General features: G+C 33.4%; 1 protein-coding gene across 6 annotated transcripts in view; it reads right to left on the bottom strand.

Moving 5' to 3' along the window:
* Positions 1-10,237, bottom strand: part of Mbs (Myosin binding subunit) — a 47,837-nt gene extending 37,600 nt beyond the window's left edge. For all 6 annotated transcript variants that reach the window (XM_090102534.1, XM_090102539.1, XM_090102546.1 and 3 more), the window contains exon 1: positions 9,600-10,237. In XM_090102534.1, coding sequence (XP_089958660.1) covers positions 9,600-9,839 — 240 coding nt within the window. In that variant the 5' untranslated portion in view covers positions 9,840-10,237. The remainder of the gene's footprint in view (positions 1-9,599) is intronic.
* Positions 10,238-13,554: the final 3,317 nt, after the last annotated feature.

Raw genomic sequence — 13,554 nt, 5'->3', positions numbered from 1 at the left:
AAAAGGCAAATGAAACCGATAAATTCAATACCTAAATATAAGCATTGACAAAAGAATATAAGGTAATATAATAATTATACAGGGTGTAATCGTTAAGTGTGCACAGGCGATTATTCCGTAACTATTGCAGATATCAGAAAAATTTAAACTGATATCGAAAGCCCTTTACCTAATGAGTAAAATCCCAATAATTATTCACTATTAATTCTATAATAATAAAAACATACTGTAACTACCTCCTAATTCTCATACGAATTGAATAAAATCGATGGATCGGTTCAATTTCGTATTGAATTGACGAATAACGTTCTAAAATATATGTATGTGTTCATTAGACACACAGTCCCTTGCCAAGTAACAGCCGGAATCGTCAGTCAGCTCCGTGCCTACGTCTACAATTAACACTAAAATAAAACATTCAAGGCGCGTGTGCAGCCTATGACGTAACTAATATCAACGGATCTCTCTCCGCTGTCTCAAGCGTGACCTCGAAAAAATCTCCTATTCTAAATTTGTATGGCGCTATATCATTCAACAACACACCATTTTTTCACAAAATATTTAGGTCGGTCAACAACAGCATCAAATTTTTGGTACGAGTCAGTGCATTTAGGTATCAGGTCAATAAAATTGGGGCGTGCACATATTTAGCTAGCTGCTGTCGTCAGCTCGTCAAGACGTTCGTCAAGAAAAACTAAATTTTGTACAGAAAATCTGAATTCTAATTTGTTATACAAACGAGCCGTCAGAATCAAAGACAAGGGATACTGTGACGGTTGTTAGCAAGTTGTTAGTTACATCGCATCGATTTACTTAGTAATTTGAAGAAAATTATCACGTAGACGTACCTATTATGAAAACTGGAAACAATGTATGAAATAAAAAGTTCACGGAGTCATCGACCTAATTTTCGGTATCTATCTAATGAGATGAGTATCGCGCACTATAAATACTATTATAAAACAACACGCGCCGCACAACGAACACAAAACGCATCCGTGATCAAACGCTGCCAAAATAATAACTCAAATTGTGATCGCAAAAACAGATAACCAACTGTTTACAATAATAATAAATAATGAATTTTAGGTCCGATTTTTCAATGCTCGGATAAAACTTATTCGTCGAATAGATAATGTATAAAACTATCATTTTAAAAACGTATTTTAATTGCCCGTATGTTACAGTTTACGTGACATTTTAATATTATCGCGTAATACTTTATTGAACGAATAAGTTTTATCCAAGCATTGAAAAATCGGCCCTTAAACGGATAAAACAAACAAATGCTAATTAAATAAAAACTTTAACTTTTTCAAATGTATAAATATTATAAGGTAATGAAATCATGCAAGTCACACAGCAATTGGAACAAAATAGAATACCGATATACTCTATTCTCATCATCATACTCTTTAAAATATTAAAAAATCTTTTAATAAATATCATCTCAAAAGTATTCAGTTTCAGCAGTGAATATTGTAAGATTTAGGTCAAGCGTCCAGAATGCAAAAACCTTATTAGAAGTATGACAAAGAGAAGTCATATTTAATAAAATTTCCCAACTTTTACATTACGAATATTATGACATTATTTTATGTGTTATTTAGTTCTTAGCAGAAGATTGGCTCAAGACACGCCCTCTAGCCATTTGTTCCTCCATGCCAGACTGCGTTAACCCGAGCGGCATCCAACCATAATTTTAAATCTGATGACGCAATAGGTAATTGACACACTATACCGGCTTTACTCTGTGCTACTAAAGTTTTAGGTTAACGTCATTAAATGGCACAATTATTTGATGCTCACTGTAACACTAACGTCGATGTACCTCTCACCTATTTAGAAATCTTTAAATAAAATTGCTGTAAGGAAAAGAACGCATCGTTCGAATCAAGTACTGTAGTTAAAAAATATATAAACATTTCAATATGTGAGGTATAAAAATAATAAATTATATTATATGGCCTTAGAATATAGGACAACAACCAGATGCTGTAAACGTCAGATATCGTAAATATTACATATAAAAGTTACCTATCTGTGGTAATCGACCAAATATTTTATTCGTAGGTACCTAGTTGGGTAAAAATTATAAATAGAATGTGAATAACAATGGTATATTTTTAAACGTTTATCATTGTAGCTCCTAATGTGTGCGTGCATACCTATAATTTGCTACGACAGAAACCAAATAAAATATTAAATAACTTTATGGAAATATGAATACGTCCGAAGACCCTTCATTATCGAACAATAAATAATCTATAGTGTACGTATTTATAAAATCAATTGCTGTTCGTTAGTTTTGCTGAAACTCGGAGAACGGCTAGGCTGATTTAGCTGAATTTGGTTTTGAAATGTTTGTCTTCAGGGAAAGTTTTTACGGTGGAAAACAAAAAAAGTAACGGGACCTCTAGTTTTCACGTGTGAAAATCTAGTATATCTTCGCCTGAATAATAAACATGTTTTTTTTTCGTTTAAATATTATTGTAGTAGGTAACTACTGTACCTTGAAAATGAACACTATTAAATGTAGTAGGTATAAAGCCCATGGTCGTGATCGACGACCGCGCCCGAATGATTGCCAAAAACATTACAGATAAAAAGTATTACAAATCTTACCGATTTACGAGTGAGAACCATCATAAATATTTGAAGAGCATTTTGTCGTTACAGTTTGTCTTTATATAACACATTAACATCCAAACTATTTTTTTTTCACCGATGTTTAAACTTTAAAGGTTAGTCAAATACCTAGTCGGTTTGCAATATGTTAAAATTCACTTCAGACATTCAATAGTACAAAAAATTCCCATTCAGCTGAAAATAGATAAAATTGTCCAAAACATAATAAAATGAAATTGAAAAACAGGACTTCCGTATTCAGGTGCTTGCAAAGAAAAAATTACTCGAGGTCAAATGTTAAAAATGAGGGATATTCTCGATTTGACGATTTAAAAAAAATCACCTAAGACAAAAATTGCAGATCATTAAATAAACAGATACAAAAGGGTATCAATACCTTTTATTTAGAAGCCACCGTTTCTGAGATAATCACTACATAGTATAAAACAAAGTCGCTTTCTCTGTCCCTATGTCCCTTTGTATGCTTAAATCTTTAAAACTACGCAACAGATTTTGATTCGGTTTTTTTTAATAGATAGAGTGATTCAAACGGGAGTTTTTAGTATATAATTTATTAGGTTTTAGACAAAGCGGGCGAAGCCGCGGGCGGTAAGCTAGTAGTAGTATAAAGATTCAAAAAATTATCGTAAAATCGTGTTAAACGTGAACAAATATTCCAATTTTCAGATGTATGAGAATTTTTATTAACTTCACTCCTATGATTTGGTCACAGATTTGGTCTAATTTGACACTGTGACGTAAAATTAAAACTCATTTTCTACACAGGTACAACTAAAATACAATCTTAGAAAGGGTATTTGGAAACTCGGGCATAAAAATAAATAATTTGGAAAATCCAAAAGTGCACGCCTCATAATTTTTTTTTAATAAATATTTATTAATTATTATTTTTGTTTATTTAATAACAATTAACTAAACCACATCGAATAAGACCCTGAAAAATGAAAGGGTTCTATTCCTGAGCATACTTAAGCCACAGAATACATAATAGTAGCTAAACGCTACAGAACGGACACTCTCCGCCTCCCGCCAAAATTAAACTTACCTCACCCCCGCGCGATCAGACATAAAATGGGCCATATTTTTCTGCAAGGACGATACGCACAACGATACGCAACGAAGATTGACAACATTGATCAAATTGACTTAGGGCCGATTTTTCAATGCTTGGATAAAACTTATTCGTCGAATAATGTATAAAACTACCATTTTAAAAACGTATTCTAATTGCCCGTATTTGACAGTTTACGTGACATCTTAATATTATCGTGTAATACTTTATTGGACGGATAAGTTTTATCCAAGCATTGAAAAATCGGCCCTTTAAGTAATTTTATTATTTTGGATTTGTGATTATCGTTTTCGTAGAAAATGGTTAGATATTGTGCTGTTTACGGATGTATTTCATCAGAAAAACGCGAATTTTTTTTACGCTAGTCACAAAATATGTGCCAACCATAAAGCGTTAACACACACATTTGCAGTCTCTACAGTGTGACTGTCAAAACGATCATTTTGTATGGAGTGTCCGGGGTGTGCTTAAGCGTAAGAGAAAAAAAAAGACTCGATTAGTAAAGTATTTCGGTCGCTATCGTGTTAACAAGAAAAAGGATCCGCACATACAGACACACGGACGTCCAAGACAGAACTTTTTTAAACTGTTTTTTAACTAGTTTAAATAACAAAAATGACATCAAAAATATCATGAACGTTAAAAACAGTGTTTTTTCTTAATATGTGTGTGTATGTATTATCTTACAAGTGCAATGTATGATACATAAAGACATTTAAAGTTTGAAAAATCAGATGTTTTGCGCGAAGTGACAGTAGTACCCACCTCAACGCTTCGCTTATGAGGCGTGCAATAGGCATATCAATATAAGTAAAACTTAAATACAATAAGTTCATGTCACCTCATGGCTGTTCGCCACATAAAAAATTTTCGTTGTGGGATAAAAAGGCGGTACTTCAATATAATTTTACCTAATAGGTGTGGCAATTTCTTATCTTTGTTCATAATTATTATTGAAAGAAACTGGATGTTTGAATTTTCAACGCAAGGCGTCACGAATTCAATGACTCATTCATATGTTTAGGTATTGTTGGAAAGTTAATGTTGAAGATCTTACAATATATTTAGCTAATGCATTAGACTAGCATAATGTATATGGGAGATAAGTGTAACTTTCTGAGCTGCGGCATGGTATTGGTTATGCAACTCAGTTTACTGAAATATCGTATTGCAATGCGTCACACAATGTGAGCAAAGGAAGTTATATATAATTTACTACAAAAGATGCAAAAATTATAATGAGCTTAAGTTTAATTAAGTAAACTAATAGGAGCAACCTTTATACAGGGTGTCCCACTGTTGGTATACTAAGCTCAAAGGAGGTTATAGTTTTGCATACGCTGAGTACGTAAAAAATAATTAAAAAATTCCAGACGCATTTTTTTTCAAATAGATGAATTCTTAAAACTCTATGTGTACACACATAACAAGCGAGCCGCCCAACTTTGCCACCAGCACGTGAGCTATCGTTTAAGATTATGTTTTCATAGATAAAATGCTCATATTAGAGAAGCGGTATATGCCGGCTGCGCGAAGCTAGAGAAGAAAACATGGATTTTCAGGAAAAATTTAGCAAAAAATTTTGGACGTAATTTTTTTTTAAAGTATTTTTTACGTGATCAGTGTATGCAAAACTACAAGTTCCTTCGCGCTTAGTATACCAATAGTGGGACACCCTGTATAGCTACAATAAATTCATTTTTTCTACTGTAAGGAAGCAATACATTTCACGTATGTTAAAAATATATTATAATGAAGAAAAATGTCGCTCTTATTATGGCAAATAAGATTGAACGCGGGTACTGGTGAAATGAAAGTATGTACTTAATAGACTGATCACCGAATGCAAAACCGTAAGTACCTATAACGCGTTTCATTAAAGAAACGAATCTTCAATGGCGGCCAAAGCTGACACTGACATATGGTAGGGTCAGCAAAAAAGAAAAGAAAATAACGTAAATGGATATTAATTTTATTAATTATTTCAAATTGTTTGTTGACAAACTTTTTTGTTATAGTATTTGTGTATTTATATGAATTATCATATATACGTATACAGAATGCAACAAAATTCCCATAATACTTGTAATCCATACTAATATTATAAATGCGAAAGTAACTCTGTCTGTCTGTCTGTTACTCAATCACGCCTAAACTACTGAACCAATTTGCATGAAATTTGGGATGGAGATATTTTGATACCTGAGAAAGGACATAGGCTACTTTTTATTGCGAAATATGTACCACGGGCGAAGCCGGGGCGGACCGCTAGTGAGCCCATAAAACTGAACAAGTATTACCAAAAGAACATTTTTTGTCAAATTCTAATAAAATTATTTACTATCGCAAATACATAATTGTCATTGTAAATTAATGATAAAAAGTATTATAGGAAAAATCAAATACATTTTAGTGATTTTACTTTTCCATATTTTTTTGCACGCCGTACGGCCGTGTGTAAGCGAGAAGGAATGATAAACGCCGCCATTTAAGATTCGTTTCTATAATGAAATGCGTTATATAACTACAATAATTTACAATATTAATAATATCGACCGATAACAAGGCAGTCATAAGTTTTACGATTGGTTTAAGATGTTTTTTTACATTCTATTGAAATATTCATTTCAGATTTCGTACATAAAACATAACTCAAAGAAATTCAGTAAATAATGCCTTAAAATATTTTCAAGACAGTTATTTGGCACAGCGACATCACATGTGGATTTTACTTGCAAATGTTTCGCACCAATAAAGCATATAATTTTTTTAAAGTAGCTAATTTCGAATTATATCGTGGAATTAACTACGACTGTGTACCTTCAATATAAAACATCGGAACTGTGGCAACGTGCGTTCTGACGGAATCTATACAGTTTAAATCTAACGCGTTACATCCTAATGTTTTCCGTACATTCGGACAGTAGTATGGACGCTGTCAGATTCTAAATCTGGACCAGTGGCGTTTAGTGGTCGGCCGAAACAATCGAAAGTTATTCCGAGTGCTAAACCTAACGCACGTGACATGCAGTGCCGCATTCTCAACGATGCTAGACATGAATTCACGGAAGTAAATTTAAATTATTTATTTATGGCAATATTAATAAAGTACTATCGAAAATGTAAATACAATTTATTCCTCGCCCTCTTCATTGAGTACTACAATATTGCAAGGTGTACAGAATGTGGGTATCCATTACTTACATAAGGCAGTCAAGGCACATGGGTCGAAGAAGGGAAGGGTTTGGGTTAAAATTGCAAAAAAAAAATTTAATATGGAAAAAATATAAAAAAATATCGAAATAATAGACGCCTCCTATGATATGAACAAAATAACATTACTTGAAGTGATCTGTTTGAATTTTATCAATGACCTGTGTTAAAATTGCATTTACAGCATCAGTTGAATGTGGATTACCTCTTTAACCCATTGGAGCCCCAAAGGGCCCGATCGGTCCCAGACACAATAGATTTTCTATTGTGTCTGTGGTTCCGGGGCTAGAGTTATTAAACCTGCAACTTCAAGAAATCCTACAAGAAAAAGTATAACTGGCTAATAATCGCTAATTTGATGTCTATGAAAGCATAGTTAATATGTTAGGCATGGCAAGAAATCACCTGCCTCCAGGCGGCTATGCACTTTAATTGACTGAAGCAATATTGCACGCCTCATAAGCGAAGCGTTGAGGTGGGTACTACTGTCACTTCGCGTAAAACATCTGATTTTTCAAACTTAAAATGTCTTTATGTATCATACATTGCACTTGTAAGATAAAACATACACACACATATTAAGAAAAAACACAATTTTTAACGTTCATGATATTTTTGATGTCATTTTTGTTATTTAAACTAGTTAAAAAACAGTTTAAAAAAGTTCAGTCTTGGACGTCCGTGTGTCTGTATGTGCGGATCCTTTTTCTTGTTAACACGATAGCGACTGAAATACTTTACTAATCGAGTCTTTTTTTTTCTCTTACGCTTGAGTATGCTCAGGAATAGAACCCTTTCATTTTTCAGGGTCTGATTCGATGTGGTTTAATTGTTATTAAATAAACAAAAATAATAATTAATAAATATTTATTAAAAAAAAATTATGAGGCGTGCACTTTTGGATTTTCCAAATTATTTTATATTATACTAGCTGCGCTCGGCGGTTTCACCCGCCCGTATCTGCTCCTGTGAGTCTTAATGTGATGATATATAGCCTATAGCCTTCCTCGATAAATGGCCTAGTTCCCGAGATTAGTGCATTCAAACAAACACAGAAACTCTTCAGCTTTATAATATTAGTATGCTATATATATAGTGATCTATCACAGAAATGCCACTCCCATGAGATCCTAAAACATCTATAACTCATCTGTATTGTAGAAATTATTGTATTTTAGTAAAATTCTAATTTCACTATCTACATATTGTTCTGTACATATAATTTAAAATTGTATTTCTGTGACAAAATATTTCAGCAAAATTGTTAGATTCTCATTAATGCTGTACATGGCATGTATCATGTAATTATTTCATGTTAATCTTAATATGTATATATATAAAATTCTCGTGTCACAATGTTAGTCTGCATACTCCTCTGAAACGGGTGGACCGATTCTCATGAAATTTTCTGTGCATATCGGGTAAGTATGAGAATCGGCCAACATCTATTTTTCATATGTACCACAGGCGAAGCCGGGGCGGACCGCTAGTGTATATATAAATCTCCTTGTCCTCAATGGACTGCTAAACCACTAAACCGATTATAATAAAATTCCCACACCATGTGCAGTTCGATCCAACTTGAGAGATAGGATAGTTCAAACATGTAGGTACCACAGGCGAAGCCGGGGTGGACCGCTATTTTATCTATATATTTGACAAACAAGGGTGGAATATCAATTTGCCATCTTTTTAATAAATTATATCAAAGATAGTCTATTTCTACTGAAAATATGTTATTATTTTGAACACACTTATTATTTTACTTGTATGTAACCAACTGCTATAGACCCAACTTTGACTTACATTAAATGAGTTGATTTAATTCAAACTTTGTAAATTTATTTTGTTCTCGAGTTTGTCTTATTATACTGATTAGGTCCCCCGGGATTAAATAGCCTCCTTACGTATACCATGTATAAGAGCAAGTTTGACAATTTAGTTGATTGATAATACTATCATTAAAGCATGTTTATTATTTATTTTTATCTATATTTATATTCTCAATGCTTTGTGTGAAAATTTTATATAATTGTAGAAAAAGTGCATTTTATTCATGGATTTTTATGGATAATAACATTGAAAAATACTTGTAATCATAAAATATATTGTATAACACCTAAATTATAAACCGACTTCAAAAAAAAGGAGGTTATCAATTCGGCCCGTATAATTTCTATTTAATCTTTAATGTGGATTACTTACTGTACCGTCTCAATTCACATTGAATGTAAGTTGTCAGTGACAATGCCAAACCATAGTTTTACCTTGAAGAGTAGGTAAACATTCATTGTGGTTAGCCAAAGTAAACATGTGTCTTATAAGCTAACAGTATATATTTAATTCACTTTAAAGGTTACAATTAGAATATCCATGATACTTATGGTATACCTTACAAATTTGATTTTGCTTTACAAACAGGAAATAGAACAAAGTACGAAAAATATCAATAAAATTGAGAAATTCAAATAAGTAAAAAAGTAAATATAGGTATTAATAGTTAAACTAAACTACTATTAAATTGGGTATACTTTCCTTATGCTTTTCATTCTCTATTTTCTATGAAATTTGAAGTATACTACTATGGCTCATTAACGAGGTTAATTGGCAGCCCTAATAACAATATACGTATAAACGCTTTATAAATAACAAATTTCACACTAACCTGATGAAGTGCTGTGAGGCCGTCAACATTGGCGGTGTTTATGTCAGCGCCCAATTTCAATAACCGCTGCACTTCATCCTTATCACCAGCAGTACACGCTGCTAAAAACACGATACCAGAGGAGAATTGTATTCTTGAGGCGCGTTTTGGGATTGCCGACTGCTTGTTGGTGTCAGATTCCTCCCATCTTTTCAACTGTTCGGCCCTTTTGAACAGGGCAGATGACGATCTCGGATCCATAATTTCGTTTCTGGACGGTACACTTTTCACTCAATATGGTCCAAATAAACACTTTTGACGAAGCATAGATTATGTTTTAGTTATTTAGAGTACACAAACTCGGAGTCCATAACTTAAATGCCTAAAAAAGGAAACATGAAAGAAGAAACGTTCCAGGGAGGTAAGTGTAAAACACCTTTCAAGCAATCATTGTTCAGAACACTTGTTGATTTTTTCGTCTATCACACTTGTGTACGGACTGTTTTAACATGACATAACCAATAGACTACACTTTTAGCGTGGCAGCCATTACAAGAATAAATTTAACAGCCAACTATACTACTCACTAAACGAACATAAAAAGAAAAACTAGGCTGAGAATGACGGTATGAAGAAAGCGCCTAGCGTCACCTGGTGGACGAGCGTTTAGCGAGAGATGTTGCCATCGGTCAATTTATAATTATTTCTACAATTTTTTTTCTCTATGGATCCCATTGGTAACACTAACAATAGAAAACATACTCTTCTCTACTATCTGTGGACACATGACTAAAGAGCGGCCGTACACGGGCGGCTCGAGCAGTTAACCCCTTACCGCATACAAAGCCATATATGGACAACGAAGTTCATGAATTTTTTATAGGCTAACTATAAACAATATCTAAAAAAACTACCTTACATCTTAAACAGCATTTCATCGAGAATTGGAATGTAATTAATTTATACAGTGTAATTATTATCCATCAGATATATTATAGATTTAGTCTAGCGCGTGCGACGGTTTGGGTGCGCGGAAAAAACCGTGATTTTCAAATTAAGATTTCAATATCAAAAAGGTGAGTAAAGCCATGAAAAAAAATATTACTTCATTCTTTAGTATTTCTAAAATAAGGTAAAACATTTGGTTTGGTTGTTTTTTTTGCTTTTATCATGTTTTTTTGTACTTTTCCAAATCTGTCATATTTGGCTTCGTATGCATTCCGTCCAAAATATATTATGTCATATGTGGCTTGGTATGCATTCAAGGATATTTTCACTGATTGTTCCAGTATCGATCCCGGACACTTTAATCTCACTGCTAAGCATGTAAATATCATATCATCATCAATAAATACAGACTCATGCTATATGCCACTGTATGATTTTTAATTAGCCGTTTCAGAGCAAATGCGAAAGTCAGGGAAAGCTCTTATTACCAAAAGACGAGGTCGTCTCTCAAAAACTTAGAAACATCGACATCTCTGGAGTCTCCTCAGTATTCCTGACTCGCCAATTGCCGCAAAAAAGCTACGAAAAACTCCTGCAAGACATCTAGATTTTCACTTTGATTCTGTACGATCTGATGGGATTAGTCATTACCCAATTTGGAAGAAAAACGCCCGTCAGCTATGCCTATATTGTTTCAATTTCGTTCCTTCACGTTATGTGAAAAATATAACGTGTTTTTATGTTATAATGACAAACGTAATTGTTTTAAGCAATTTCACGAAGTATAAGTTGGCTGTGATTCTGGGTGTTATTTAGGTATCCATATATAGTACTAACATTTCGCCCGCGGCCTCGCTCGCGTTTTCAAAGAAAACCCCGCATAGTTCCCGTTCCCGTGGGATTTCCGGGATAAAACCTATCCTATGTGTTAGTCCAAGTTACCCTCTATATTATGTGTCCTAAATTTCATTGAAGTCGGTTCAGTAGTATTTGCGTGAAAGAGTAACAAACAAACACATACACATACATCCACCCTCACAAACTTTCGCATTTATAATATTAGTAGGATAGGATTTATGTAAAGTATATGTAGTATATCAGTTGACTTAGCATTCAGGATACAAGCCTAAGTTTAGTTTGGGGCTTGGCAACCATGTGTGTGAAATTAGTACGGAATATATTTTTATTTTATTAATTAGTTACTTTTTTCTAATTGCATACGAAGCCATATATGACAGAAAAAATACAACAAACACTGCATACGAGTCCATATATGGCGCCATTTCATATTTTCTATAATATAAGTAAATAATTTTTTTTCTCAATTTGATCTCATAATGTAAGGTCTAATAAACACTTTTTTGCAAAAAAATAATTTTTATTTCATCTCCTTAATAATTCATGCAATAAGGGGTTAATGGCTGAGTGACGTACACGGACTGCTCAAGCGGCATAGAGGAATAATGTGTAGCTGAGATCAAGCGGTCGGTCGTTGACTACTCGAGCCGTCGCTACAAACCGCGCAGTAGAGTCGCGGCTTCAAACCGTCGGCTTAACTGCTTGAAGCCGTCCGTGTACGTCCGCCCTTAATAGTAGCAATCCTGTGTATCTCCGCATGTAGATATTAAAAACATACGAATTTGAATTTGAATTTGAATTTGAATACCTATAACAGGCGAGGGCCACTGCGCAAGGACTAATCTGGCCAAGACTGCCGCAAGCGAAAAAAGACACACGCGCGCGCGCTATTTGTTCGATCACGTTCAACACTCTCGATAATTGCAAGATGGACACAAAACGAAAAAAAGCAAAAAGATACTGGTCAGTTTTTAATTGTTTAAATACGGATTGTGATCGAAATTTAATTTTTATTATTTTTTGGTTGCCTAAAGACGCTGACAGGTAAAATCTACTTTGATTGCGTAACATTAGTTTCCTATTTGATCAAAATCGGTTAAGAAACATCCATATTAGAATTTACTGCCTACCCTCTAAGTGTGATTTTTTGCCTATAAGTTATTCTGAGTCTTCAGCTACATACATAAAAAATTTCATTGTAATCGGTTCTGTAGCATTTGTGTGAAAGAGTAACAAACGTCTATATATCTTTACATACATACATATATCCATACACACTTACAAACTTTCGCCTTTATAATATTAGTAGTATTACATATTTCAAAAGAGATCAGTTAACCCTTAATTTGATATTAATTTACTAGTGATGTAACAATGATACAGTTTTTATGTTTCGTCCGAAACAAAAACAATTCCAGATATTTTTGACCGCGGCTTTTTCAATACGTATAACAATACATATTATAACTTATTATGAACCGTTCTCCTGTGAATTAAGGCCTTTATTCCCTCAAAACACGTGCTCGACTGAAACGCGAAGCTAAATTATTAAATCATATTGTATATTAGTTTGAGTACATATTTCTTTGAAAACCATTGCGAAGAAAAGCTTATGTAGCTAGCTACTAGTTATTATTCTGTAACTATCATAGCTACTAAGCTAACATAGCTAATAAGCTAATGCTACAGAACGGACAGTGGACACTCTCCGCCTTCCGCTAAAAGTAAACACTTACGTCACCCCGCACGATCATGAGATAATTTAAGGATAGTGGATACGCTTACCGCAAGGATGACACGCAGCCAAAATTATTACGCTTCACAACATATTATAATGTTTACAAAAGTAATAATTCATGAAATGTACTAAGTAGATGTGTGGTATGATAAATTATACTATTTACTATTATCACAATAATTGGTTCCGTACACGTTCCGTACATGTAAATTATATTTGTTGGCAACATTGAGATGACAAGTTTATTGTTAAATATTAACTAATACGTCATATTTATATAGCTCCTACATTTAATCCTGACTGAATAAATATATCCATATTATACCATACTTATTTACATTTAATTTCGCATGAATCATATTTCTGTTTTTTATAGTGTACCCTAGTCTTAAAAAGTTAATTTTAGTGGCATAGAAAACTAACTTATCTGAC

This window comes from Colias eurytheme, chromosome 1, assembly GCF_061535395.1.
Source record: "Colias eurytheme isolate Ceu_HAF_F1 chromosome 1, ilColEury1 Martin Lab GWU primary, whole genome shotgun sequence".
Lineage (NCBI taxonomy): Eukaryota > Metazoa > Arthropoda > Insecta > Lepidoptera > Pieridae > Colias > Colias eurytheme.
This window is presented reverse-complemented; position numbering and strand designations above follow the sequence as displayed.